This window comes from Aspergillus saccharolyticus (genome assembly GCF_003184585.1).
Source record: "Aspergillus saccharolyticus JOP 1030-1 unplaced genomic scaffold BP01scaffold_40, whole genome shotgun sequence".
In the NCBI taxonomy this organism is placed as follows: Eukaryota; Fungi; Ascomycota; class Eurotiomycetes; order Eurotiales; family Aspergillaceae; genus Aspergillus; species Aspergillus saccharolyticus.
The window spans coordinates 52,257-79,008 of record NW_020290650.1 but is presented as its reverse complement, the minus strand read 5'-3'; the positions used below and the strand labels follow the sequence as shown (position 1 = coordinate 79,008).

The 26,752-nt window shown below is 50.7% G+C and overlaps 9 protein-coding genes across 9 annotated transcripts; 4 read left to right on the top strand and 5 right to left on the bottom strand.

Annotated features, from left to right (window-relative positions):
• Positions 1 to 3,787: 3,787 nt before the first annotated feature.
• BP01DRAFT_359889 (putative regulatory factor Sgt1) lies at positions 3,788 to 6,167 on the top strand. The gene is made up of 3 exons (XM_025575784.1): positions 3,788 to 4,105; positions 4,164 to 4,363; positions 4,428 to 6,167. Exons 1-3 carry the CDS (start codon positions 3,841 to 3,843, stop codon positions 5,790 to 5,792), a joined length of 1,830 nt encoding a protein of 609 aa, XP_025427893.1. The 5' UTR covers positions 3,788 to 3,840; the 3' UTR covers positions 5,793 to 6,167.
• Positions 6,168 to 6,438: 271 nt separating this feature from the next.
• Positions 6,439 to 8,150, top strand: BP01DRAFT_394640 (AMMECR1 domain-containing protein). The gene is made up of 2 exons (XM_025578339.1): positions 6,439 to 7,319; positions 7,453 to 8,150. The coding sequence occupies exons 1-2, from the start codon at positions 6,805 to 6,807 to the stop codon at positions 7,973 to 7,975; spliced, it is 1,038 nt and encodes a 345-aa protein (XP_025427892.1). The 5' UTR covers positions 6,439 to 6,804; the 3' UTR covers positions 7,976 to 8,150.
• An 89-nt stretch (positions 8,151 to 8,239) lies between these two features.
• Positions 8,240 to 10,427, bottom strand: BP01DRAFT_359886 (serine/threonine-protein kinase). Its single transcript, XM_025575783.1, has 5 exons — positions 10,154 to 10,427; positions 9,751 to 10,060; positions 9,568 to 9,658; positions 9,166 to 9,496; positions 8,240 to 9,077 (listed from the first exon to the last, which is right to left on the bottom strand). The coding sequence occupies exons 2-5, from the start codon at positions 9,928 to 9,930 to the stop codon at positions 8,453 to 8,455; spliced, it is 1,227 nt and encodes a 408-aa protein (XP_025427891.1). The 5' UTR covers positions 9,931 to 10,060; positions 10,154 to 10,427; the 3' UTR covers positions 8,240 to 8,452.
• A 343-nt stretch (positions 10,428 to 10,770) lies between these two features.
• BP01DRAFT_394638 (DNA polymerase epsilon catalytic subunit POL2) lies at positions 10,771 to 17,807 on the bottom strand (the record flags this gene model as incomplete). Its single annotated transcript, XM_025578338.1, has 3 exons — positions 16,962 to 17,807; positions 16,763 to 16,902; positions 10,771 to 16,715 (listed from the first exon to the last, which is right to left on the bottom strand). The coding sequence occupies exons 1-3, from the start codon at positions 17,567 to 17,569 to the stop codon at positions 10,771 to 10,773; spliced, it is 6,693 nt and encodes a 2,230-aa protein (XP_025427890.1). The 5' UTR covers positions 17,570 to 17,807.
• A 169-nt stretch (positions 17,808 to 17,976) lies between these two features.
• On the top strand, positions 17,977 to 18,860 carry BP01DRAFT_326463 (COX20 family protein). Its single transcript, XM_025572886.1, has 2 exons — positions 17,977 to 18,416; positions 18,487 to 18,860. Exons 1-2 carry the CDS (start codon positions 18,062 to 18,064, stop codon positions 18,741 to 18,743), a joined length of 612 nt encoding a protein of 203 aa, XP_025427889.1. The 5' UTR covers positions 17,977 to 18,061; the 3' UTR covers positions 18,744 to 18,860.
• BP01DRAFT_359883 (uncharacterized protein) lies at positions 18,821 to 20,100 on the bottom strand. The gene has a single exon (XM_025575782.1). It carries the CDS (start codon positions 19,847 to 19,849, stop codon positions 19,049 to 19,051), a length of 801 nt encoding a protein of 266 aa, XP_025427888.1. The 5' UTR covers positions 19,850 to 20,100; the 3' UTR covers positions 18,821 to 19,048.
• A 150-nt stretch (positions 20,101 to 20,250) lies between these two features.
• Positions 20,251 to 22,295, bottom strand: sik1 (snoRNP complex protein NOP56). Its single transcript, XM_025575781.1, has 3 exons — positions 21,977 to 22,295; positions 20,789 to 21,908; positions 20,251 to 20,730 (listed from the first exon to the last, which is right to left on the bottom strand). The coding sequence occupies exons 1-3, from the start codon at positions 22,138 to 22,140 to the stop codon at positions 20,452 to 20,454; spliced, it is 1,563 nt and encodes a 520-aa protein (XP_025427887.1). The 5' UTR covers positions 22,141 to 22,295; the 3' UTR covers positions 20,251 to 20,451.
• A 103-nt stretch (positions 22,296 to 22,398) lies between these two features.
• BP01DRAFT_359881 (chaperonin-containing T-complex subunit CCT6) lies at positions 22,399 to 24,827 on the top strand. Its single transcript, XM_025575780.1, has 7 exons — positions 22,399 to 22,567; positions 22,647 to 22,741; positions 22,797 to 22,818; positions 22,874 to 22,915; positions 22,971 to 22,991; positions 23,045 to 23,218; positions 23,278 to 24,827. Exons 1-7 carry the CDS (start codon positions 22,526 to 22,528, stop codon positions 24,502 to 24,504), a joined length of 1,623 nt encoding a protein of 540 aa, XP_025427886.1. The 5' UTR covers positions 22,399 to 22,525; the 3' UTR covers positions 24,505 to 24,827.
• Positions 24,828 to 24,968: 141 nt separating this feature from the next.
• BP01DRAFT_385924 (putative histone acetyltransferase (MysT1)) lies at positions 24,969 to 26,048 on the bottom strand (the record flags this gene model as incomplete). Its single annotated transcript, XM_025577643.1, has 1 exon — positions 24,969 to 26,048. One exon carries the CDS (start codon positions 26,046 to 26,048, stop codon positions 24,969 to 24,971), a length of 1,080 nt encoding a protein of 359 aa, XP_025427885.1.
• Between the last annotated feature and the right edge of the window lie 704 nt (positions 26,049 to 26,752).

The window sequence follows — 26,752 nt, the reverse complement described above, 5'->3', positions numbered from 1 at the left end:
ATGATCTCCTTGCCGAGGCCTAGGATCTCCTTGTCGTGTCGAGTCTTGTTTTCGCTCCTGGATCCTAGCTTTTCAACGAGCTGGTCATAACGATCTTGCAAAGCCTCGAGTTCCCTGAGGGACGTCTCGGCTTTGCGCGCGCAAAATGACCGCTCATCGCGGATCCGGCGCATTTGAGACTTGAGCTCGTTAAGGCGGGAGTCACGTTCAGTTACCTTAAGGGCGAGAGCTTCTGCCTCGAGTGTTGATGATTTGAGCAGTTCATGCAGGTCACGTTGGTCTTCTTCTCTCATCGCTGCTCGCTCGAGGTCGCGATTCTTCTGCTTTACTTCCCTCAGTGTGCGGTGTGCCTCAGACAACTGCTTTCGCATGTTGCGAAGCTCTTCATGGAGCTTGTTGGAGGGTGATGAAGAGGGTGATCGGACTTCAATTTTGTTCATCAAGGACTCATGTAGTTCTTTCTCGAGCTCGGCAATTCGTGCCTTGAAAGCCCGTACGGATGATTTATGCTCGGCTTCCCGCTGGAGAAGGGCCTTCTCACGTTTCCGTGCCTCGTCAAGCCCCTGACGAAGCATCGAGAGATCAGCATTGGCAGTTGAAAGCTCAGGCTCATTGAGCGGGTGTTCCTGGAGAAGCGTCTCGAGCTCTTGAATACGTCTCTCATAGCGTTGTATCTTGCTTTTAGCGAGAGCGAGTTCACGTTCTCTGCCACCAGAAGTTGTGTGGAGCTTGTCTTGTAATTGGTCAATTTCTGCTGCAAGACGGTTCTCTTCCAACGTAGCACGCTCAACCTCACTGCTAAGCTGCTTCTCTAGCGTTTCTTTCGCCTCAAGAAGAGATGACTTGTCTTCTTTAAGACGCTTGAGCTCGGCTTCGAGACGCACAGTCGACTTGCGGAGGTCGAGTTTTTCCTTGTCAAAGCGTGTCGTGTCATCGACCTGGTTTTGCATCTGTTCGAGTTGGCTTTGAAGCTCGTCGCGTTCCGCCTCAACCTCGGTAAGAGAAGTCTGTAAATCGTGCAGTTCAACATGGGCATTAGCAAGTTGATCTCGAAGTCTTTGCTTTTCCGTGATAAGCTTTTGCAGCTGAACATCCTGTTCCGAGGCTCCTTTTTGCGTGCGACCTTTAGCGTACTCCTGTTCTTCTTCCAAGTTCGCTTGCAACACAACGATCTCGTCCTCCAGCGCTTGAACCTTCTCTTTCATCGCCGTCTCTGCGCGTTTAGCGAGTCTCAGTTCTTCTCTGACAGACAATAGCTCGTTCCGCTGTTCGTCAATCACCTCTCGCTTCGAAGTCAGGTCGTCGTTCAATTCCTTCACCTGTCGACTTAGGACAGCTTCTGAATTGAAATGTCGTGTCTTCTCGCTGTCAATAACCTCCTGGAGCTTCATTTCTTTTCCGGAAAGAGTATGCTCCATTTGTTCAAGCTTCTCAATCGTACGCTTAAAGCCAGCCGCCTGATCCTCTGCCCTGTCCTTCTGCAGTTGCAGGGCTCGCCTTGCGCTCTCCCATCTGTCCTGTTCGAGCGCAAACTGGCCCTCCTTGTCCTCAATTTCATGTTGCAAGGCCTCGATTTCTTCTTGTAGCCTTTCGACTTCCTCCTTGTACTGGGTACGAATGATGTTTGCTTGGTCTAGAGCATGGTGCCTTCCTTCCTCGACCGCCTTTTGTAGTTCGCGGATCTTGTCCTGTGCGTTGGCCAAGTCGTGTTGTAAGCCCGCCGACTCATTAGTGAGGGCGCTATGTCGGGTCTGTAGCAGTTCTTTCTCGTCAGACTTGCGCTGAATCTCGTCCAGTGCTTCCTGCAATTGGGCTGCCAATTTATCGCGCTCTTTCCAAGCGAGGTCACGGTCCCGTCTTGCTTGTGCGATATCATCTTGAAATCCTCGCTCCTTGTCATCCAAGCTCCGCTGACCTTCCCGGTACCGCTCTTGGAGGAGATCCTCGTTGCGGGCCTTGTTGTCGAGTTCTCTCTTGAGCGTGTTGTTCTCCTGCTGTAGGAGCCGTAATTCTTCCTCAAGCTTGTTCGCTTTCTCTTCAAGCTGGCGAGTAAGCCCACTCGTGCTGATGGATTTATTCGCCATCTCGTCATGTAATTCCTGGAGGTCGTGTTGGGCCTGCTCCTTCTCCTTAACGGCCTCGAGTCTGGCGTCACGCGCTTCTCTCGCTTCAAGCTTCGCCTGGCTCAACGAGTCTTGCAGTTCCTCCATCTGCTCTTTCGCACGTTGGAGTTCGGCTTCCAGCTCAGCGAGTGCATCATGCTTCTTACCGTCTCTATCTTTTAATTCTTCTATCTCCTCATCACGTTCGTCGATCATGCGATCCTTCTGCCTTAGCGATGCTTCCAGGTCCTCAACTTCGTCTCGGACCTTTTCCATTTCCCGGGCTTGCTTGTCTTTTTCGTCCCGTAATTCTTCTTGTAGCTCTCTAACCAGGTTGTCTTTCGCTTCCACCTCCTCCCTCATCAGATCCATCTCGCGCTGTATTGTGTCGTCCGATCGCCTCCTTCGCGACTTCTCCTTCAGCTCTTGGAACTCGATACGATACGACTCTAGCTCGCGTTCGGCCTGCTGGAGGCTCTTCTTGTATCGTGATATATCGCGTTGCATCGTCAATTTCGAGACTTTGAGTTCGGTATTCTCCTTCAAGGCTGCTTGATTATGTGAGGGACCCGCCTTCTCTAGTTGCTCTTGCAGAAAATGGATTTTCAATTTCAATCCAAAGTTGTCTTTCTCGAGTTGATCGATCATCTAGAAATAGGTAAATATCAGTAAGGGGTTATGTAACGAGATTGAATATGTATTCGGGGAATGACCTTCTCTTGTTCCCTTAACGACATCATGTTCTGCTGCCCGTCCATGCCTCCTTCCCTAGACAGCGCCGGGAGCGGTGTGCTTTGCATGCTGCTGTCCTGAGGCAATGGGGTACGCTGGTCATCCGTCGCGTCTTCTTCATCAATGTCCGTCATTTCCATTGACGGCAGTCCAGGGGTGTGAACTGCGTTCAACGAGCTCGTTCGCCCATAGCCCGGTGTCTTGGAGCCGTGCCTTCGCGTTGTGGACACATTCTTCAGGAAATTGTTCTTGGTCGCACTTCTCATTAAGGGGGTAAATTCCCCCTTGGGAATCGCTGTAGTTGGCAGTCCGTGTCGACTGTTCAACGCGCTTCTGCTGGCCTTCGGACCGGATCCCGCTCGCGGCGTGTTGAGCTTGAAGCCCGCGGGAGACTGTCGCCGATGCTCGGCGCCCCCAAAACCCTTGAGCACTTCGTCCTCTTTCGAAGGTGTATGAAATGAGTTTTCTACCGAGTCGAGTGCCGTCAAATTCGGTCGGCCTACGCTGCGGTAGCCATTGGTGAGATAAGTCGCGTTTCCGTCCACTTCGGTGCGCGGAGTATCGATGTACGGCCACGGCATTTCGGTTATTGGCGACGAAAACACGCGACTTTTGTGCGGATAGATGGCTGATCTAGATTAGGAGTGAGTGCCATCCAAGCAAGACCATCTCCAAGAAAGTCGGAATCATTCAAGGACCCCAAAACACGCGACGAGGTTTCCCGCTGGGAGGGAAAATTGGTGGGGAGCGAGATGCGACGATGCGATACGGGGTGCTTGCAATGGACGTGTTTTGGGCGGTGAAGACCCAACTCAAGTTTCCCGTCCGGTAGGTGTTGTTGACATCTAGCCATATCGGGCTTAGGGTTATTGGCCTCAGGCTATCCGGGCCGGAGGATTCGCCGCTGCTTTTTGTCCCGCAAAAAAGGTATGAAGTCATCCACTTCGTTATCTTTCGAGTTGCCCACATCTCGACGAGACGAGTTTGTGGTGAACTCGTCTTCAGCATGGCGCCGATGTCGCAGGAGGACCTTGAGTGGTTCAAATCCACCTTTCACCCCATTCCCAAACCAGAGATACCCGATGATACCGTTGATTATGCACTATATCACATCCTTTCTCGTCCCGCCCCCGCCACGGTCGATGAGGTTGCAGAAACGCGAGCGCGACTGGTCGGAGTTCAACGGACTGCCGCGGAGCTCACAAAAGAGCTTTTGAAGGATTATATATGGCAGCGGGAAGGCTTCCGATTGGAAATTACCAAGGATGATGGTAGGTGATGCCCGTTCATCCATGCCCGCCGATGCGCCCGGTACTGATAAGACTGCAGGGGTAACATCTCTGCACGGGCGCACTAATTTCGGAGACTCGATTGAAGACGAATGGGTCATTGTGTACATATTGCGCGAATTGACCAAGAAGCACAAGGATATATGGGCTAGAGTGGTCGATGGCGACGGCCAATTTCTTCTTGTGGAGGCCGCTGCTACGCTGCCTGCCTGGCTGGAACCTGAAGTCGCGGATAATAGGGTCTGTTCCTTCCCTAACTTCTTTGTATCATACCTGAAATACTGAGATTTCTACCGTTCTCAAGGTGTGGATCAACAAAGGCGAACTCGTCATCATCAAGCCGAAAAATGATAAGAAGGACAGGGTGACGGAAAAATTGACTTTTGCAGACGCTAAGAAGATTATAATGGATGAACCGGCACGTCTCATGCGTTCGACCATGATTCAAGAGGAAGCCTTTTACCGTTTGCGCAATTACCCTAAACAGATCAACGAAAATCTTCATTCTGCATTGGTCACCATCCCGCGCAAGGTCGCTTTTTTGCTGCACCAGAAACCCGCCTATATTTCCGCGGCTGTCGAGGCCTTCTATCTCAGAGACCCGATCGCATTGCGTCCCTTACGTTCGAAAGACATTAGCAGCTTCATCTTCAAGCCGGAGGATTTCGTAACGGTCAGCGTGCGCTTCACGCGGGTCGGCTACGCGCAGTTGAAGAGTCAAGATTTCCCCATCCCCAAGTCCTGGGCCGAGAGCCTACCGTCAAAGGAAGACCAAACAGCATATGGACGAGCAGAGGTAGGCATGAAGCTGGCTTGCGGGTTTGAGATGCTGCTCAATGACCCTCAAAACCAGGACAAAGCAACAGTGAGAGAGATGCAACTCGTTTTGGAAGACCTGGAAACTGGAGATGAGCAATTACCAACAGATGAAGAAATTCAGACTTGGGATCAACGGGAGGATGACGAGAAGTGGCTGGATATCAGCTTTGAGGATCTGGATCAGGAACTGAAAGGCAAGGGAAAAGGTACGGAGGACAACGCACGTGCACGTGGTGCCTTCGGAGACTCCAATGCACAGGAAAATCTGCAACGCATCGTAGCACAATTTGAAAAGTTCCTGAACGACGAATCAGCTGGCTTTGAAGGAGCAGAATTCATCGACGACTTCAGCTCGGACGAGGATGAGGAAGACGATGATGACGAAATGAGTGATGAGGGAGAGGACAAAGAAGCCTCGTTCAATGAAGAAGAATTTTCGAGAATGATGGCGGAAATGATGGGAATGCCGTCCGGCTCAGGCCATGGTCAGAGGGGCGTGTTCGGACATCCACCGCACAACAGAGTACAAGAGCTGGACAACGACTCCGAGGATGATACTGAACAAATCAAGGATTTGTCGAGACAAATGGAGGCGGAGCTTCGGGGCACCGGAGTTCTCGACTTGAACCGCCGGCCTAAGGCCGCTCAAGACCAACGAACTTTAGGAGAGGGCAAGTCGGGTGAGGAAGAAGAGGATGAGATGCCAGATCTAGATGAGGGCGATGCTGATATCAACCTTGCGAAGAATCTCCTTGAGAGTCTTCACGGTCAGGCTGGTGTTGCCGGGCCGGCTGGAAACATGCTCTCCATGATGGGTCTCAAGATGCCAAAGGATGATCGCCATCGCTGAGTATTTTCGGCTCAAAGCGTCCCTGATTCAATGGGGTCTTGCATTGGATTATTGGTCTTCATCACAACCGAAATATGCCTCTCCGCCTGAATTTGAATCCAAGTGGCTACGAAGCGGGCAGTTCCGGCTTCCGGCGACGGGTGCAAGTCGGAAGACATTCACAAATACGTACAACTTTTGTGCAAAATTATCTAGCACTGGGCATGAGCATCTCGCCCGAGTCCAATGCATCAGGACTCGAGCAATGGAAGTGAAGGAGTAAGTGGTGAAGTCCTCTATCGCTTCTCGTCATGAGAGATGGTCTGGTGGTGTAGAAGTACCTGCAAAATATATAGTGATAGTAGCGACGAAGTCCTGCTAGTACGCAAACTGGAGAGCACTGTCGAGGCAGGAGCTTCTCGCATTATATGCATCAATATATACTATCTACACAATATGTTCTTGATTCCAACTGTATAGAAGTTGTATAATTAGTCCAGCTGGTGCTTCGACCGAAGGAGAATATGTATCTGTAGAATTACGGATAAGCCCGCTCCGGGTCACGGCGCCCTGCAATCACGTGGGATAATGTCTTTCTTATCAGCCTCTCTTTCCCCCTCTTTCTCCCCTCTCCCCAACCCCTCTTTGGCCTCCAGCGGACTCAATTCTCGGGCGGATTCTAGGTTCTTAGCTGTGCTCTCTACTGGCTTTCTGGCTTTCTCTCTGTCCCAGTTTCCAACACGATTGTCTCGATCAGATCCAACAAACATCCCGACAATAAGACCCTCGTCGAGGCGGGTGATCTCAGGCAGCCGCCGCGCATCTCCACCGGGTCGGACGCAGTTGACATCTGTTTACCAAGATAATAGCAAGAGAGCAAAGGTCTGCCTCACCCAAGGAGATCAAGTTGAACAGGAGTAAACAAGAAAACAAAAAGAAAAATAAAATTAACGAACCTAGCTGGTTGTCACGAGGTAAACAGAAAAAGCTAAGAAGAGAGAGCGAGGGCGAGAGAGAGAGAGGGAGAGAGAAGATGGCAACCCCGGCTCACTGCTACTACTGCTTCGAGAGCCTGGCCGCCTCCTACCAACGCAAGGACCCGATCGATCTTGCCTCCGTCGAAGACCTCTGGGAACGTCATGAACAATTCAAGAAGCTCTCTGCGCTGCAGCAGAACACCGAAGAGACGGACTCGCTCAGCGTGGACGACGATGATGACGATGACGAGCCCCGCCACAGGATCCAGCTCCCCAGTGTCCGCCGATTGCAGTCCGACTCCAGTTCCACGACAAGACCCTCGTCTCTCAATTCATCGCACTCGACGCTGACCACCTCCACCACGCTGACCACCCCGGGGTCCGCCTCCCTCTCCGACACCGTGTCTGGACGCTCCTCCCATCGCCGCGAGCCGCGTGAGCACCAGGAATACCCGCTCTTTGTCACATGGAACACCATCTCCCGACATGGACACAAGTCTCTCCGCGGGTGCATCGGGACCTTCGAGGCCCAGGAGCTATCCGAGGGGCTGAGAGACTATGCTCTTACTTCGTATGTTTACACAACCCTCTCCCTCACGACCCCTCAAACGCCCCCCTCTACCCCTCAGCCGCCACCACCAGACAACCCTCGCAAACCCGGATATCAAGAAAACCTTACTAACACAGGGAAACTCTCAATATAGTGCATTCGAAGACACTCGCTTCACCCCCATCCCTTCCACCCTCCTCCCCTCCCTCTCCTGCTCCCTAACCCTCCTAGGCAACTTTGAACCCTGCACCAATGCCCTAGACTGGATTCTCGGCCTCCACGGTCTCCGTATCTCCTTCATCCATCGTGGCCGCCGCTACGGCGCCACCTACCTCCCCGACGTCGCCGTCGAACAAGGCTGGACCAAGGAGGAAACCGTCAAGAGCCTGATGCAGAAGGCCGGCTGGGATGACACCAGTCACATTGGCAGCAACAGCAGTGCCGCGCGGCGATTCTTCCGGGGCAGTGCCGGCAGCACTAGTAATAGTAGTAACAACAACAGTAGTGCTAGTCCGCCTGGGGCCTCATCGGTCCAGCCGCCATGGGAACGGGTCTCGGATTTCCGGGCCGTCAAGTATCAAGGGTTGAGAGCTAGTTGTACTTATGCGGAGTGGCAGGAGTGGCGGCAGTGGGTTTTGGGGTTGGGCGATGGGAGTGAGAAGTTGTTGGTTGGATGATTTTCTTCTGCCTGCCTTGTTGCTTTCTTGCGAAAGAATCCTGAATAGACTCCTTCTCCATTTTTCTTGGTTGGGATGGCGTGATTTGGACCTATTTAATGATGATGATGATGATGATGATGATGATGATGATGATGATGATGATGATGATGATGATGATGATGATGATGATGATACTAATGATTCAAATAATGGATTTCATGGACGGAAATGGTCGGAATTTTGTGGCTTGAAATATGTCAGACACTTTTTATGACATCTCGAGGACGTACGTGCCGCTCGGCATCATGATTCGCAGCTTGTTATTTCGATCTAGATTTGAACCTGGTGTGCAGCAATGTAACAATGTATGGTGGCTCGACCCGCAAGATAATAGATATGTATCAGCCAAGAAAAGGGGGAAGGGAAAGCAATGACAACAAATGAGGTATCTAGGCTATATCAAGCATTTGACAGACACTAAAGAATTTATCCATGTCATCTCTTCGCGGACTTGCTCCACAACCCTGCCACCGTCTCTTTGACCTTCCGTTCCTGCGCTCTGATCTGTTCCTCTGTCTGGCCGCGGGCATTGCTCCGCCCATCGATCTCCATGTCCCCATCGTGGTCGGCACGGCCAACAGGGTGGGAATACTGATACTGTTGCTGCTCCTCGTAGACGTCGTTCCCGACGACGTGCTCGGGCTTGGGATCGACGCTCATGACGCCGTCCATCATGAGTCCGCCTCCTTCACGGAGCTTGTTGATGGCGCGTACAGTGTCGATGGCCTTGTGAAGCGTGCGGCGTGCGTTGAAGTTCTTCTTCACAGTCGGCAGGAGATCCTCGCCCGAGCCGAAGTTGTCGGCCTCTGTGTCGTACGGCGGGTTGACCCAGACATGTTGGAGGGCGGCGTGGGCCGTCATGCGCGCGGTGGGGTCAATTGTTAGGCAGCGTTTGATGAAATCCCGCGCATCGTGCGAGACGCCGCGCCAGTACTCGATAGGCGTGAAGGAGTAATCGGCTGCAAGGATGGCCTGCATCTCTTCTAGGTTGGAGTCGCGGTCGAAGGGGGTGTAGCCGCAGAGTAAGAAATAAGTGATAACACCAATGGCCCAGATGTCCCTGCGAAGAATCAGTCGGCTATTCTCACCGCAAGAAACGGATGCAAGGGCTCGGTAAGATGAAGGATTTCCCAAGTGTCAAAACGTACACTGGCTTTCCATGGCCGCTTTTCTTGAAAATTTCAGGTGCCATGTATCCGGGTGTGCCACATGTAGTGGTGAGAACGTGGAACTGCTCCTCGTCCATGATCCGAGACAAGCCGAAATCTGCAATCAGAAGATCTGCATTGTCCTCAGGGGTCCGGAATAAGAGGTTCTCTGGCTTGAGGTCGCGATGCACGATGCCATGCTCGTGTAGGTACGCAACCGCGGACAGAATCGCGCGGACGAGATCCGCTGCGTCGGATTCATAGTAGCTGCCTTTCCGACAGATGCGATCAAAGAGCTCTCCACCGAGCGCCAGGTCGGTGACCAAGTATACTGCTCGATTGAAGAGTAAATTAGCATTTTGGAGCTTGGTTCATTGATTTCAGTACCGTGGAATGACATACGGTTGTTCATGGTCTCGAAGTAGTCGACCAGGGTCAATATATTCTGATGGCCCATCGATACCTTCTTAAGCACAGCGATCTCATTGCGGACCTGTCAAGACGCATAGATTACCCATGCCATTAGCCTCTGTGCAATCGCTGTTGACCAACCCAGCTAGGCTGCACTAGCTCAAGAAGAATTACCATGTGCTCACGCCCAGCCATTAAACGCTTGTTGATCACCTTTGCCGCATAGTATCGGCCAGTATCGATGTGCACACATTCTTTCACCACGGAATAGGAACCGGCGCCTAGCGTCTTGCCAGTCTTGTACCGACAGGGCTGCACTTTGGGGCGCTGGGTTGTTTGCGCTTGCGATGCCATTGATTCAAATCGTTGCAGGAGTCTAAGAGTGTGGAAAGTCGATGAGAAAGGGTATATATAAGCCGAAAAACGACAGCAACAGCCTGTGCTGCCACGAGCTCAACGGAGGGGAAAGTGAGCTGATAAGTGCCTGTGAAACGCGGCCCCGCAGTCAGCTAACAGTTAGCGGACAACAGCAACCACGACCCTGAATAAAAGTCTTGAAGGGGGATGATCGGCGTACAAAGGGAACAGACTTCCGAGCTTTTTGTTTGCCAGGAAGAACATGCAAGCCTTTTGGGGGGTAAAGGGGAAGCAAGGAGGGAGGGGCTGTCTCGTCCTATCGCGATCGGACTTGGTGCAGTGGTGGGGAGGGCGTCCTAATGCGGGATTCGCGGGGGAAACTTGGCCACTAACAGCTCAGGCACACATGGACGATGCAATGGGTTTGACTCGAAAAGGGGCTGAGTGAGTCCTTTGAGCTTTGACTGTATTGTGAAATTAGGAAAAGAGACAGCTGTTGTCTGTTGATACTCTGTGGATTGAGACGGCGAGTATGCGACAACTGGTCGGATTGTTTTGGGTGGCGCACGTGCAAATGAGATAAGCACCAATTTTCTCCCTTCCCCATGTGCTCTCTACAACAATTACATACATTGCCCAAGCAAGCATCAATCAGAGAAAAGTCATAATGTACAATGCATTGTCTCTATACGTATATAGATTTTGAGTCACGCGCAAGGCTATGCTACCTGTCTCCCTCTTAACGCCGGTATATCCAAAGCTTTCACATCCTCCTATCAGAGTTTACCAAACAGGGTATTGTCACAACAAACGCTCAACACAAAGAACAAAATCATATTAGATTTGTCCTAAAACTTCCCCCACAACAGTCTCCAGCAGCTTTAGATTATGGAACTTCGCAACGCTCTCTAGGAGCCGCAACTTCTTCTCAATCTCGCCGCGGTCCATCGTTTCCATCCAGACTCCGCTGCACGAACAATGCTCCATGAAATCACTGACCTTCAAGCCACCGCATTTGGAGCATTTGAGGTCCTGAGTTTGCCACCCAACAATGAATCCTTGGACCTGGCCAATAAGTGTCTCCTCCTGCGCCAGTCGGTCATACTCAGTTTGACAGAATGAGCAACGCCAAGGTTTCACTGCGGCCTTATTCGACTCCGTGCCAGGATCAGGGAGCACGTCTTCGTCTCGGCATAGGTCTAGGTCGCGGATCAGACAACAGGCGTTGCAGGTGAGTTCGGGAAGCTTCAAGCTCGCGCCTGGATTCTCGAACCGACCCTCTTTGCTGAATTCGCGGATCTCGAAAAGGGCAAGTAGCTCGCGACGCAACAACCGTGTCTCCATTGTAGTAATCTTCGAGAGGCTAAGCACCTGCATTAGCAGCTTGACAAGTTCTAGAACAGGGTTGCGTTTCTCGTCATTCGGATCTGAGAGCACACCGGGCAGGACAGGGAAGGCATAGTCGGATGCCAGCTCCGGGTGTAGCAGTTCGTCCCGCTGTCGGCGAATAAGACCCGTAATCTGCTTCTTCAAAGGCTTGGAAAACTTCTCCGCAAGGATAGCCGAGATCTCTTCGCTTTCCTCATCACTTGGGCGTCCGATGGGGATCTGCGTCATTCGAGGAGTTGACGAGTCGTTGTCTGGGCGTTTCAGACTATGCATCAGTTCTATGTATTCAACAACCCAGTCATGGAAAATAGTCTGCATGGGCGTGGGCAGGAAGCGACTAAGCTGCCAATGCATGACTGTCTCCAATGGCTGCTCGTCGGACTCGGCCACTTCCTGACATCCTTTACCACCATAATTGTATTCATCATACCAGAGCAGGTAATCCCAGTACTCCTTGATCTCGAGATCGATAAAGTGGAATGACGGGTTCGCTCGGATGGACTTCAAGACGTATTGGCTGAATGCGTATGCGTTGCCCACTTCAGTCTTCGTCGTGTGGAGCAATAGGCGAGTGGAGCTTGCAAAGATGATGTTTGAACCGACCCGTCTGAACTCGGCCATCAGTCTTTGGAACGATTTCCTTGATAGCATCCGAACATAACGATGCAACGATTGGTCGTATAGACAAGAAACAGGACTTTCCACCCATCGGATCAAGTGCTGAACCATGATATCGGCCATGTTGTTTCCATGGCAAGCCTCGGTCCACCAGCTTTTCACCATTTCTCGAAGGACAAGGGCGCCGGCTGAAGTGAACGCCTTTTCAGAGTAAAGCACCCCCCCATTTGCGTCGGCTGATGTGCCAGATGATGCCAGTAGGGTATCTGCCCCCTCCATTTCGTTAATGATAGACGAGGTCAGGATTGTGTTGATCGCTAGGTTGCGGACTTCAAGCTCGATACACACAGTCGTGTATGCGTTTGGCATATTTACAGACGGCATCGGAACCTTCTCTAATGGGCCTGTTATGTCGTCCTTTTCATAGCCTGCATGATCAGGACGGGGTTTTGAGGACCACCAAAGCACAACATTATTCTGCTGAAGGCGCCTGGCATAGGAGATATCGATGAGGAAGCGAGGATCATCATTCTCCAGATTGCAGAGAGGGACGTCACCATACCTGGCGAGCAAGGTCATGTGTTGAACCCAAGCGGAAAGATAAAGGTAATGAGTGACCAAGCGTCGGGCGACAAAAGTCTGCCAGCCCAAAGGTGGAAGCTCCATGTCTGAAATCTCGGGCTTCACAGGTAGAATAGGGTAATCCTTCAAGATGGGCACATCGTGACATAGACGGCTTCTTTGATGAGACTGAATTACCATAATTGCGGGCTGAGTCTCCTCAGATTTCAGCTTCTTGATCAGATCTCCCACCTCCAAATGAGCCTTTCGTCTTGTGGTGACCTGTGTTGTCTTGAAGTGAAGCTTTTCTTGGTATTCGAAGGCGTTTTGAGTGCTATCCGCAGCAAGGTTCTGCAGTCTGCGCGCACGAAGTTCTGCGTAGATCTTATCAACGTTTGGGAGGCCTTGGGCATCCCGAGTACGATTTAGGATGACAATATGTGCCTCGACTTTCGTCGTGGAGAAGATGGCAAATATCTGCCTATCACCCGAAGCAACATGATACAAATAGTGATATGCCATGGGCGCATTCAAGAGATAGGGTTGCTCGGTATCTGTACGACAGAGGGTTGAGAGGTCGAATCCCTTGTCCAAGCCTTCACCGAGAACGCCGCGCTGCTCCTCGTCAAATGTGCAAATGCTGCCAAGTTTCAGGACAGCCCGAACGGTGGGTGGAACGCTCCTTTCATAGACACCTTCAACACTTGGGTGTTGCAGAAGAATGTCGATCTTATTGGCCTCGCGAAGATAGGTCTCCTCAGACAATGTCAACTTAAACAAATGAACAGAAGGATGTCCATTCGGCAGTGTATGGTTGACCTTCTCAACATCACAATCGGGAACATCGACATCAGGGAGAGACTCCTGTTTTAGGTTGACGTAGATTTGTCGCGGAACCTTGACGGTGAGTGCGTGGACTTTCCGATCGATCAAGACAAATGCTCGCACAATGCCAGGTCGTGACGTTTCAGCAAGCTGCAAAATCTGCCATGTATTTATATACAACAGCTCCGCCTGGTTGCGGAAGAGATTGCTCAATGAATCGGTAGTCACGTTGACCCTCTCTCCGAAGAGCTGACGGCGGCGGGTGCGGGCTTGTTTTTGGATCTTCCACTTCTGCTTTTGATACTTCAAGAAGCCGACATAATCATCGCTGATCGATGGCATCTTAGTCGGCAAAGTAGCAAATGGATCAAGGGCGGTTTTTGGAAGGCCTTCAGGATGCTTTCGCTTTTGAGAAACCTTGCCTTCTTCTGGTGAGAATTTCAACTTCTGTGTTGAATTGCCAATCACCTCATCTATGTCACCAGCGTGTTGAACGCGATGATCCAGGATATTGGTCGAGATATCTGTCAAGGGAGTTTTCTCTGACTTGGTGAACATATCGGTCATCTTCGTCTGCTTGAATTTGTCATCCTTCTGGTTGATACGCCTCTGCAGCCAGTCCGGATGAGCGACCCTAGGCACTGGGTTGCGAATCTTCTGCAGGGCAGCCGGGATAGTGATGAGTTTCTGCACCACGGATCCTAGACGTTCAAGGTAGTAATCCCAGTCAATAACCGTTCGGGGATCCATATCACCAGGGTCATCTTTCAGCCACTTCCGTAAGAAGAAGCGCTTGACACTTTCCTCGGCCGAGAAAATAGCCACAGGAATGGCTCGCTCAGTGACAGGAGTGTTCCGTGGCCTCGAAGAAATAATGTACTTGCAGTTCAAGCCCTTGTCCTTGACCATTTGTTCTCCGAGGAATTCTGCCAGGCGCCGAGCGGTTGTGATGGATGTCGACTTCTGGTTACCATACTCTTCGAGTGTTTTGGTCATGCTTCTATTTTCAGAAATGAGGTCAATCAGTTCCTCATCGGCTAGTGTCGATCCATGCTCATAGAGCACATCCAGCCACCGATCAGCAACTTTGGCAACTGCAGCGTAAGTCTCGGTGAGCGTAGACCCTTCCAAAAAGAAACGGAAGATTTGAGTCTGGAAAATTTTGATAAGCTTCAATTCTCCTCGACGCTTCACCTCGAAACCTTTTAATTCAGCCAATGATCCGTCGTGATTGAAAACAGCATAACGTTTCTTCAAATTTTTGTCCTCTTCCTTGGAAGTGGGTAAGATCATAGCCTTGTATGGCCCATCAACCTCAAAGAAGATGGAATTGTCACTATGAGTTTCGTATCTGAATGCTGATGGGTCGACAAGAGTCTGATACTGATGATTGGTGTAGCTTCCATGGACGAGGTGATTGAGCATGACACAGGGGTAGGAGATACCCAACTTTTTGCCGTTTTTCAAAGTGAAGGTGAAATTTTCCGGAAATGAGCCCGGAAGCATACACCAGATACCGTCGGTATCGAGCTCGAGAGGACGACCAATACGTTCAACCAGTTCTCGTGCCATTTGAATAATGCGAGCACCAGTCAAACATGTCACGCCAGCCATCTCCATGGAATACCATCGAGAACCCTTTCTCATGACATAGCCGTAGAAACTGTTCAAGATGACTTTGTGAGCAAGCTGCAGGGAGTCATATAGGATAATCATCTTCTTCGCCTCGTCGATCTCTGCAGCCGATGCGCCAGAAGATTTTAGAGCCTCAGTTTTGCCCTTCCAAACCTTCTGCTTTCCCTTGAAGTCATATCTTCGATCACGGAAACTGCGGACAGTGTCCACGTAGAATGGATTTTCTCGCTGACAAATGATGGCCTCTCTGACTATCGTTTTACTGTCGTGAATCTTGTGATAGATCTTCTTACTGTAATCTTGCAGTCTTTTCTTGACGATACCGGCCTGCTCTTCGATGCTCAAGTCTCCGAACATCCTCATCGGGCTGTTCTTATACCTGCCAGGAAATTTCTCATTCGAGACTGCTTGACGAATCATGTTGTATTCGTCGCGCTTCGCAGGAAGAAATTCACCACGCCAAGCCCAAGGCATCCGCCTGTCACAGGTCTTGCCAGGACGATTGAAATCACACGCAGCACAATTAGACTCCTCAATCATCGAGTCTGGTTGCAGCCGATTTGTAATCATGATGTTCGGATACATTGAAGCGACATCCAAATGGTAGATGAAAGGGACCTCCTCCCTATGCGGCTTCTCTTTTAGCCCCATTAGCTTGTCGGAAATCTGTTTCTTGACTTCGTCGTAATTGGTGACATCATCCATCGATTTCTTCTCCTCAACCTCAATGCTGAACTTCAGAGCCGCATCGAGATCACGGAGAAGCTCATCGACGGCAACGGGATCAACCTTGAATGTGACTGGTATATCGCTGCGGAAAACACCAGCCTCGATACTTTCGACGTGCCCGCCAACATAAGTCTCTGACTCGAGTAGATGACCTTCGTAGAAAGCCTCTGGCGGATCCTTGTGCTTGTTTGGTAGAACGATATTGCCCTGGTATGCTTGCACCATCAAAAGCATCTCGCAAAGGGTTCCAGTTCCCTTTCTGAGTGTGTCGTCTGGGTTTAGAGGAAGAATTGTGCAAAGGGAGAAGATGAAAGGGTGGACGTATTTCATATATAGGTAGTACGTGGCGACGGCATCTGACACCGAGTACTCCGCCAAAGTCTGCGGACGCTCACTTGCATATGGAGTCATCAATTCTGGGTCTAGCTCATCGGGGTCGTATCCGAGTTTCGCGACGGTGACGGCTTTCAAGCCACGACTTCCCTGAGGGAGGTAACTGTCACGGTTGACCCAAGCGAAGCAGTCCATGTGCACACAGTGATCGGCCTGGTAGATATCTTCGCTATTCTTCCTGAATCCAATTTCCTTGTACATGTCGATTCCCAGAACGCTAGCTCGTGCTTCCACGAAAGGCCAATCGAAGAAGTCACCGTTGTAAGTAGCAATGACAGTCGGCTTCGCCTCTTTGATATGCTCGAAGAACCGCTCGATGACGCTTCGTTCGTCAGGCTCATTAAAGATCATGAATGGTCCATTGTATTCAGCTTTTGGCGTATATTCGAAGTCATTGATGTCTTCGGACACAATTTCTCGATTAGTGATGAGAAAACCTTGGCCATCTATCATGTAAGATATCATCATGATCTGGTCAATCACCGAGTCGGGGAATTTGAGAGGCAATTTGGTCGTTTCGATATCAAATGCTAAGATAACAGGATCGGCACGAGTAAGTCGCTCTTCTATACAGCTCAGTGAGATCACTCCATGTTTGGACTCTACTGTGTACCATTTTCCAATACGAATATCTATAAAAGTTAGCCCGGAATCCTCTTAATCAGCGGAAGTAACATGCCTTTGTCAATAGAGACTCTGACATGATAAGGAACATCATATTCTCTGATATCAACAATAAAATCACTCGCGTTCATAGTGGCATTAGATCGTGACTCATTAATTAGTTCATCATCAAAGAGATCGAAGCCAGCGTTGCCGCTTCCGAGTCTCAGTTAGTTTATCCCGCATGTAAAGAACGCATGGGGTCCAAGAAATACCTTGACATCTCCACATAAGCATCCATCGCAGTCGCATTCTTCTTGTTCTTCTCAGCCAGAGGCAAGATTGTTCTCCGTACTTCCAACAAGTGGCTGACATTGGCGAAGCTCAATTGAAGGTAGTTCCGACGGTGCCCAAGAAGATGATTTGGCAACGAGAGGTCCTCCTTCTCCACGCGCGTCAACTTCTTGATGAGCCCTTCAAACATCCTTCGACACCACTCTTCAACCTCCGTCTCATGTCCTTTCTTCACGGCAATCAAGAAATACGGATCGTATTCGACCGTCGCTTTGAAGCTGGTGCCACCATCTTCGAGAAAGTAGTAATCGACACCAGCGCGTCCACCTGGAACATTCGTATCTTGTATCGATGTGCTATGCATGTTGATGAGCCATCCTACTCGTTTCTCACCGGCCTCGAAGCGCGGAAAGCCCAATGACTCGTCAATGCTGTTTGCAAGCCGGATGGCCTCGAACTTCTCATCCTGAGAGGTAGCTTCCGTTGATCTGAGGGAAGCGAATTCGATGGTCTTTGTTCGTCTAGGATTGAATGATGCGGCACCGGACCGAAATTTGTTGCCAAACTTGCTAGGTTTTCTTGAAGGCATTGCGACGACGCGCCCACCGGCCGGGCCTGGGGATCACTGCAGGGTTTGGAGGGGACGTCGATGCAACATGGAAAAAGTAGGGGTTCGTTATCTCAACGCGGGGCGAAATGGCACATAATCCGGCAGCACTTGCTATAATAGTAACGATTTCTGTACAGAGAAGTAGACTGGCTGTCAAGTTGAGTGAAAGGCTTATATCGTTTGCATCTGAATTGACCTGATCCACTCTATGCTGCGGAGCCCACTTAAGGTACGGTAGATTTCAACCTGCAATTCGACGCGTTCGCGTTTCTACTTTACGCGTGCCATTGGCCGACCGCCCTCAGCCGGGGAAACTCTCCGCTTTGGTCATACCGCCGGGGAGGCATTTCGGAGCATGGAATCGTCCGATCACCCGCGGCATTATTGTTTCTTTGCGAAGAAGTTCTGCCCGCAGTACTTGGATGGTTGATTATTTGTTGCTGCTTCAAGTCGAGATTAAAACATCACATCATGGCTGACAATTCGCGGGCCGCTACAACTCTTCCCGGCGAGCAAGCGGATCCGCACCCGCAAAACACTGCTTCAGAATTCACATCACAAAAGAAGCTCAAGCATGAGATCCCTCAGTCGCAAGTCGGAAAACTTTGGGATGCATTTGGAAATCCCGAAGAGCCTGTCAACATGCTCCCTTCTGCTGGAGTCAAGTCTGGAAAAAAGCACACCGACATTACTGTTACCGAAGCTATGAAGTCGATGTCATTGGAGAATGCTACGTCTTTCTACAAGGCACCCTGCGCTCGGGATTCGTTGCTTCTCGGCATCGGCGCTGGGTTCGGTATAGGTGGGGTGAGGGGTGTCCTCGGAGGTAATCAGATCCCGCCAGCTCGTCCCTAGCCACTGCATGAGCAATGACTGATCTATCGTCTCTCATCTAGGGTTGCCGAAGATTTGGACCGCCTGTAATTGGGCCGTGGGCGCCTTCGCTATTACCTCCCTCGCAGCACACGAATTCTGCCAGCGACGGCGAGTGCAGGAATTAGACGGCATGAAACAGGCCGTGGAGCTAATGAAGGAGCTCAAACTCAAGAAGCAACGCGAGAAAGAACAAAAGGAGAAGGAGATCGCCCGTCTGGCGGAGGAAGAGAGGCAACGAAAGAGCTGGACCAATCTTGCCAACTACAAGTTCTGGTAATCTCAATTGCATATTGCGCGGAGTCAGGGAGTATGCTTTCAAGGCAAGGATATCATTGTATATTATTAACCATAAATCATGTGGTATGCATGGTCAGTACATACATATCGTTCTATTCACAAGCTCCAACCTTGTCCTCATGTTCGCTGAATTAGGGCTGATAGTCGACACGAGTAAGCAGTGTTCAGCATAAGAAATGGTTCTTGGGACCATCCTGGTAGAAACAGTCGAAAAATTCTGACCAAATCGCAAAAACGTCGCCGAGATGCACTCATGCGCCGATGTGCGCAACATAGCCCGTTTCATCACATATTGAATTTAACCCTTTTCTGGATAGCACCACTCTGGACGCTACGAATTTTATTCAAATCGGCACCCTCGCGTCGCTCTCTTCGCTTCTCGCGTGCTTCTCTAGCTTCGCGGTTTTTCCATTCCGCGACTTGCTTCTGCCTCTTCTGCGACCTAGCCCACGCAATTGCCGCCGTAGGCTTGAAACCAATGCCATTTATCCCATAACCATCATCACTCGGATCCGTAGGATTGTGCCCAGTAATTTCGGAGTCGTGCCACGTGAAGGGGTTCTCAAGCGCATCGCCGGTGAGCGGCGGTGAGCTTCTCGCACTGCGCGATTTCGATGTGACCGATGGATTCTTCTTTCTGCGTGGACTAGAGTTTGGCTGCCTTTTCCTAGGCGATGCGGAGACACTAGTCTCGGGGTTGTCAGGCTGGAGTTGGCATGTGTTTTCCGTCGACTCTTCTGGGTCGTGCTGATCTCCTGCAAGGGAACTAGACTCGGGCATTTTGCGAGGCCCGAAGATAGAGTCATAGAGAGCTGGCCAGCATCCCGACTGAACCGACTGCGTGATAGTGTTTTGGTCTAAGCCATATGGAATTGGGGGAGTTGATAGTCTGTCTCCACGAATGGCCAATTCTCCTAGGCGACCGGCGACTACCGCTCGAGGACTATACCTTCCCAAGTCTTCGGTTTCTCGGAGCCTGGCCTCCTGGAGGCTAAGGATGGAGATAGTCGATGTTGGTGATGAAGGACTGTACTGGTCGGTATCTTCTGACGATGCCCTCTTGCGCTTAGGGGAGTTAATGGGCATCGTCGTCAAACTTGAGGACATCATCGCGGGGCGAAGTCTGCAAGCGGATGTGGGGGCATCACCGCGCGGGGGCGCCACTAGTATGGGTTTCAGGACTTTGCTCAGCGTTTTATCGAGCAATATCATGGACAATCAAAGAGGCCATTATGGCGAGAAGGTTGTGAATGGTTTGTTGTCATGGTCAGAAGACAGGGGGAGGGGAAGCGAGCACGACAGGGTTGGATCATCCTTGAAGGTGAAGTGAAGTGAGGGGGTTCGGCACTGCTTGGTTGGCCTGGATAATACCAGGCGGTTCTTTCAGCAGACAATGAATAAGCGATGTCTGATAGAGTAAACGTCAACGTGCAGCTGGTCCCATTCAAACAATCACTTGGCTAATTTGGCACAAAGGAGCGAGGAAACTAGAGTGATATCCCGATTCAGATTTGCAGAACAGCTACAAGGAAATTTTAGAACGACACAGGCCTCAATCGAATAATTTACAAATACCCAGCCCGTCACGTCATGAAGGGGAAAACAGAACATAGATGGCAAGAATTAATCAAACCCGACAACGCCTCGACAATAATGACGCCCTCCTGTCCCAAGACTTGATGGTGCTTCTAGACCTTCTTCTTCTTTTTGGACGGCTCAGCATCGCTGTCGTGCTTCCGCTTCTTCTTTTCCGACTCGCCCTCACCAACGTCTGACTTGCGCTTCTTCTTCTTCTCTTCCTTGTCACCCTTCTCCTTCTTCTCCTTCTTCTCCTTCTTTTCCTTCTTGTCCTTCTTCTCCTTCTTGGCCTTCTTGTCTTCCTTGTCAGACTCGGCATCCTTCATCTCATCGTCACTCTGTTCGGCGTCGATGTCCATATCAGCAAGAAGAGCATCCATTGCGTTTTTCTGCAATTAATGTCAGTAAACGGTCGTTTTCTTCAAAAGTAGCGATGTGTCTACATACCATAGCAACCTCGTTCTTGGTCGGGGCGGCACCAGTAGCGTAGAACTCCAGACGCTCCTCAACCTGAGCCTTCAGCGCCTCTCCGAACTTGGTAGAGGGCTCCTCGGAGAAGTTATCGATTCTCGAGGCGATAGAGCACTTGTTGGCAAGGAAACGCGAGATACGACCCTTGTTCTTGGGACCGGCCCGTCCAATGAAGGACGAATGGTAGAGAAGACCGTACTTGGGAGTGTTACCCTTGGTCTTCAAAGCTCTGAAGAGCGCCTTCTCAGCGCCGAGAATCTGAACAGTGGAGGCGGGGTACTTGGAAAGGTTGGTCAAGCTTCCAGCGTGAGAGATAAGGCGAGCACCAACAATCTCGCCGATCAGAGCAGCAAGATTGGGAGCGACAACGCTCATCTTAGAGACCAAGTAAGCGTGAAGAGACTTGCGGTACTTGGACAGGCTGACAACACGCTGAGCGAAAGAGATCACGTTCTCCATGTCAGTCTCCGAGATCTCCTGACCCATGCTGTGCTTAGCAGCATCAATGATGCTCTGAGCAACACCCTCGTCATCCTCGACCAGAGCGGCAAGATCGTGCAGCTTGTCGTCAGTCAGATCCTTCTTATCCTTAACGAACAAGGCGACCTGAGCGTAGCGCTGGTTGTCGGAGACAATCTTGATCAGTTCGGGGAAGTGCCAAGAGTACCACTCGCGCACTCTCATCGAGAAAGTGTTGATGGCCTTGTCGAGCTGGTCGAGAATGGCAATAGCCTGGATGATGTGGTTGTCGTCGCGCTGAACGGAGAACTTAACCTTGGCACGGGAGTAGGCGTGACCGAGACCAAGTTGAGCAGTGTCGATATCACCCTCACGGAGTTGCTTGAGCAGCTTGGTGGCGTGCAGTCTGATTCCACGGAGCATATCCTGAACGACCTCGCTGGTCTCACCGGTTTCGCAGTCAACGAAGTCGAAAGCAGACTTGATGCTTCCAGCAAGAGCCTTGTCCAAAAGACCCAGAACGACCTTCTTCTTCTTGCTGGGCTTAGGAAGATTCAATTCAAGGAAAGAGACGAGAGTATCCGAGGCGACACCTTCCGAGATATCATTAATTTCGCTGAGCGCCTGCTTGTTGTTCCTGAAGAGGGTCAGTATCCTGGCGAGAAAAAAAGGTAACCCCCTCCTAAAAAAACCCGAAAAACGTACTCAAAAGGCAGAAAACTGGCCAACTCGACCATCTTTCCAAACTTAGCAAGGTCATCGACGCCCTCCTGAACCTCCTTCAACCGGTTGCCGACGCTGTCACCCTGGTGGGCAACTTTGAAAAGAGAGTAGCCGATAGGGCCCTCCCAAAGAAGATAGTCGGCCATAGTGAAATTGAGATCAAGGTCCAGAAAAATGTAAGATTAGGTCCTTCACGTGCGAGCGACTCAGCCCGCTTCTCAATTTCCCAGGAATTTGCGACCGTAGACCGGGCGTGGAGCGACGTGGAGTTGAAGAAAAGCCTGGGAGGGTAGATTTGCAGAGTCGAGCCGTCGGAGCTCTTTTTTTTCGCAGCGGCGCTAGTGCGAACACAGAATGTGGGCTTTTTGCCAAAACCAAAGGCTCACCGCATTCACGGCAAACACCACCGCTAAAGGTTTCTGGCAGTGCGCGGGCATCCTCTATGGGGCTATAGGTAGCAACAGCAAGCTTGTTTGATTTCTGTTCCTCCCCTTAGGATCTTGCTGCTTGTCGGTCATTCTTCTTGCAGAAATGTCTGCGACGCAACTACTCAACCCCAAGGCCGAGTCGAGGGTATGAAAACCAGTTCTCCCCTCTTTCCCCCCCCCAAAAGTAGCCCCTCAGTGGCCTTGCAGAGACTAACAGATCACAGCGGAGAGCGGAGGCGTTGAAGGTCAACATCAGCGCTGGTGAGGGTCTCCAGGATGTCTTGAAGTCTAACCTTGGTCCTTCCGGAACGTTGAAGATGTACGTCACGTATTCCTGATAAAATCTAAATCCGTGATGAGCTAACATTTGCTAGGTTGGTGGACGGTGCTGGCGGAGTATGAAATATTCCCTACCATTTGTGGAATGAAGATCTAACGGAGTCTCGATCAGATCAAATTGACCAAGGATGGAAACGTTCTGCTCCGTGAGATGGTAAGTTTTTCTTGATCTATAAATCTCTCTTCTGAATAGAGTCTAATTGCAATAGCAAATTCAAAACCCCACAGCCGTAAGCTACTCTTCCCGCCGTGTCTCGAATACTCCTTTCTAATTTCCGACAAGGTTATGATTGCTCGTGCTGCGACGGCTCAGGATGATATTACTGGTGATGGAACGACGTCCGTCGTTCTGTCGGTCGGAGAACTCTTGAAGCAGGCGGACCGCTACATCTCCGAGGGTCTGCACCCCAGAGTTATCACGGATGGTTATGAGATCGCGAAGAACGAGACTCTCAAGGTATGATTTCGAGAAGGGACTTATACATGCTAGACATACTGAATCACAATGCTATACAGTTCCTTGATCAATTCAAGATTGAGCGAACCATTGACCGCGAACTTCTCTTGTCCGTCGCCCGGACGTCCCTGAGCACGAAGCTGAATAGCGCCCTTGCTGAAAAGCTCACCCCCGATATCGTCGATGCCGTTCTCGCTATTCACAGAGCCCCGGAAAAGCCCGATTTGCACATGGTTGAGATTATGACTATGCAACACCGCACCTCTTCCGACACCAAGCTGATTCGTGGTCTTGCTCTTGATCACGGCGCTAGACATCCCGATATGCCCAAGCGCGTGGAGAATGCTTTCATTCTGACACTGAACGTCAGCTTGGAGTACGAGAAGTCGGAAATCAACTCGGGTTTCTACTATTCATCTGCCGAGCAGAGAGACAAGTTGGTGGAGAGTGAGCGCAAGTTCGTGGATGCCAAGCTACAGAAGATTGTGGAGCTTAAGAAGCTTGTTTGCGGCAACGACCCTAAGAAGAGCTTCGTTGTTATCAATCAGAAGGGTATTGATCCCCTGAGTTTGGATGTCCTTGTTAAGAACGGAATCTTGGCTCTCCGGAGAGCTAAGCGGAGGAACATGGAGCGTCTTCAACTCATTTGTGGCGGTGTTGCACAGAACAGTGTGGAGGATTTGACTCCCGATGTTCTTGGATGGGCTGGTCTCGTTTACGAGCACCAGCTCGGAGAGGAGAAGTATACTTTCGTTGAGGAAGTCAAGGATCCGAAGTCCGTGACTATCCTTATCAAGGGTCCCAACCAGCACACCATTGCACAGGTGAAGGATGCTGTTCGTGATGGTCTGCGGTCTGTCTACAACACCATCGTTGATGGTTGTGTCGTTCCCGGTGCTGGTGCGTTCCAGGTGGCGTGCGCCGGTCATCTGTCATCCGACGCCTTCAAGAAGACCGTCAAGGGTAAGGCCAAATGGGGTGTTCAAGCTTTTGCTGACGCACTTTTGGTCATTCCGAAGACCCTTGCAGCCAATTCTGGTCACGATATCCAGGACTCTTTGGCGATGCTGCAAGACGAACTCGCCAACGGCAACAACGCTGGTCTGGACTTGACCACCGGTGAGCCGATGGACCCTGTGCAGGAAGGTGTTTTCGACTCCTTCCGTGTGTTGCGCAACTGCATTGCATCCAGCACGGGTATTGCCTCGAACCTCCTACTCTGTGACGAGCTACTGAAGGCCCGCCAAATGAGCAGACAATCAGGACCTGGCGGCATGGACGAGTAATGTGGTATCTAGCAACAAGACAGAATATGTAAAGCACTCCCTTGAATTTCTCCATCGGTTTGCAGGTTAGAAAAGTACTCTACGATAGTATACTCAAAAAGGCCATACTAATGAACCCTGGCACATCCTAATTGAATATCATTCACAGAGCTTCAACTACGCCAAAGAACACCACCAGGTTGCTGCCTTGAGCTATCATATTCTGGGTATTAGAGAGGGCCAGGCAACAGGAATAGAGAGGCTCGTGGGCCACGAAATTTTCAAAAACTATCACTGTACCTAACCTCGATGTCAAACTTGCATATCAGCTTGTCAAATTGCAGGCCCCGAAATACTGATCAATTGGGCTTCAGTCATTAATTATGTTTCCATACGGTCAGTAGCGTACGTAAGTAGTAATAATACACAGGGCGCTGTTCTACAGACGCGCATATAGAGAGAACCACAGCAGCATGAGAGACCTTTTATCCATCACCACTTTCATTACTGTCCCCATCGCTCACGTCCGAATCAGTTGGAGCCCACTTACCATGAAACCCCTCGTCCTTGACCGGGTCCCACAGGGCCATGTGGTGGCTCTTCGCCCATTCCAGTACGGTTGTCTTTCGTACCGTTACGAATGTGCCATGTCCAGCATTAGTAGCTTCATTCCAATCCTTTGACTTTCGCTTTTTCGAAGGTGTGGCCGGCTGGACAACACTCAAACCCTTGAGGGCTGTGATGACGTCTTCAGTCAACATGCCCGTAGCCAGTCCAATGTCCTGCACTGTCATGAACTCATGAGCATGTTTTCTCTTCAACCCCTTAAGAGACTTTGACTTTTGTGGTACTGCAAAATCTTCTGCATCCTCGGCCTTGCGCCCATGTAAGAGCAAGTACCTGGCCACGCGATCCTCCCAAAAGCGTGAATAACTCCTGCGACCCATCTCGCTCAGCGGTCGCTCCGGCCCGCCGATCAAGCTCCTGTCGCGCTCCCAGGAACTAATCTTATAACTGACTCCCATCAACAGTTTCCCCAGCTGCTTGTGTTGGTAAGGGGGGAAGACCAGGATGCAGGCGAGGTTGTTGGCATCCCAGGAGAGTTTTTCTTTCGAGAAGAAGCCCAGCACATGGTAGTTGGAGTCGGGGTCGTTGGGGTCGGAGTACACGAGCAGGTAGTAAAGGAAGGACACGACATCGAAGAAGACCGACTTGTGATCGAGGAACAGTTTCGCGAACAGGGAGAGGTTCTGCGCGTAGAGCTTGTGATGTTCACCGTCCAACTCCCACACTGAGTATCCGCCTTGCTCGTAGACCTTGACCCCGGGCGGTGATTGCCGGTGTGGGCACAGGCGCGTGTGTTTCGTGTAGGCGTGCGCGTCGCACGAGTAGCGGAAGCACCAGCGACAGACGTACAACCTGTCCGTATCCTTACTGACCAAATCCTCCGGATAGATGGACTGGTACCAGGTCTGGAAAAGGAGATTACCGAGTACGACGTGCTTGACGTTACGGTCGGTTGTGGAGGACGGCTCAGCACGCGTCGCGGGATCGTTGGCGGCCATTGAAGACAGACAGACAAATCCAGGACGAGGAGGAGCGCTTGGCTATCTTGTTGAAGGTTTAAGAAGGAGGGGCAGTGAGGGAGGGATGTTGGGAAGATCCCTACTATGCCGGTGGGAATATGATGTGAGCGTGTTTGCGTGTGTTGGCCATTGGAATGGGCTGGGAGTGTAGGAGGTTGTAGTGAAAGACTCCCAGTACCGGGCGTCTCTCACACTGGATGATCAGCTTCAACAAGAACCAGATCTCATTCAACCCATTCACAAAGTTTTCGAAGTCTCATCTGACTGCTCATATCTTCTTTATTTTTGTCTAAAAGATGCCGTTGTTTATGTCGTCATATACAATCTTAGTCTTGTATGGATGCTTGGTACAATGTAAGAATGTATGGACTATGTACTAAACGTACAGCCTGGAGTCAACGGGTCATTCGACAAACCTCGGGGCCAAACAACAGGCCTTGGCGTGGGGGATGCATTGGAATTGAGCTGGAGAAATAATCGGAACAGAGCTTAACTTCTCCAACAATTGTTGGCGAATTGACAGTGGAAGAACGGAGAGAGTATCCGGCTAATTCCACTCCATTTCTCTTTTGAAAGTGAACAACTACTAAACTGCAAGTCGTTAAAGTTGCTCTTGAACTTCTTCACTTCCGAACTGTCAGCCAACCAACCACTTAAACCCACACCCCCTCTTCCCCCCCCCC

Bases quoted from the DNA above. Each gene is read 5' to 3' on its own strand.
- BP01DRAFT_359883 (XM_025575782.1), bottom strand. From the start codon at position 19,849: ATGCCCATTAACTCCCCTAAGCGCAAGAGGGCATCGTCAGAAGATACC.
- BP01DRAFT_359889 (XM_025575784.1), top strand. From the start codon at position 3,841: ATGGCGCCGATGTCGCAGGAGGACCTTGAGTGGTTCAAATCCACCTTT. The intron at 4,106-4,163 runs GTAGGTGATGCC...ATAAGACTGCAG, and splicing joins GGAAATTACCAAGGATGATG to GGGTAACATCTCTGCACGGG. The intron at 4,364-4,427 runs GTCTGTTCCTTC...ACCGTTCTCAAG, and splicing joins CTGAAGTCGCGGATAATAGG to GTGTGGATCAACAAAGGCGA.
- BP01DRAFT_359881 (XM_025575780.1), top strand. From the start codon at position 22,526: ATGTCTGCGACGCAACTACTCAACCCCAAGGCCGAGTCGAGG. The intron at 22,742-22,796 runs GTACGTCACGTA...AACATTTGCTAG, and splicing joins CCTTCCGGAACGTTGAAGAT to GTTGGTGGACGGTGCTGGCG. The intron at 22,819-22,873 runs GTATGAAATATT...AGTCTCGATCAG, and splicing joins TGGTGGACGGTGCTGGCGGA to ATCAAATTGACCAAGGATGG.
- sik1 (XM_025575781.1), bottom strand. From the start codon at position 22,140: ATGGCCGACTATCTTCTTTGGGAGGGCCCTATCGGCTACTCTCTTTTC. The intron at 21,909-21,976 runs GTACGTTTTTCG...GACCCTCTTCAG, and splicing joins GCCAGTTTTCTGCCTTTTGA to GAACAACAAGCAGGCGCTCA. The intron at 20,731-20,788 runs GTATGTAGACAC...CATTAATTGCAG, and splicing joins CCAAGAACGAGGTTGCTATG to AAAAACGCAATGGATGCTCT.
- BP01DRAFT_326463 (XM_025572886.1), top strand. From the start codon at position 18,062: ATGGCTGACAATTCGCGGGCCGCTACAACTCTTCCCGGCGAGCAAGCG. The intron at 18,417-18,486 runs GTAATCAGATCC...TCTCTCATCTAG, and splicing joins GGTGAGGGGTGTCCTCGGAG to GGTTGCCGAAGATTTGGACC.
- BP01DRAFT_394640 (XM_025578339.1), top strand. From the start codon at position 6,805: ATGGCAACCCCGGCTCACTGCTACTACTGCTTCGAGAGCCTGGCCGCC. The intron at 7,320-7,452 runs GTATGTTTACAC...CTCTCAATATAG, and splicing joins AGAGACTATGCTCTTACTTC to TGCATTCGAAGACACTCGCT.
- BP01DRAFT_359886 (XM_025575783.1), bottom strand. From the start codon at position 9,930: ATGGCATCGCAAGCGCAAACAACCCAGCGCCCCAAAGTGCAGCCCTGT. The intron at 9,497-9,567 runs GTATGTCATTCC...TCAATCGAGCAG, and splicing joins CTTCGAGACCATGAACAACC to TATACTTGGTCACCGACCTG. The intron at 9,078-9,165 runs GTACGTTTTGAC...GATTCTTCGCAG, and splicing joins AGCGGCCATGGAAAGCCAGT to GGACATCTGGGCCATTGGTG.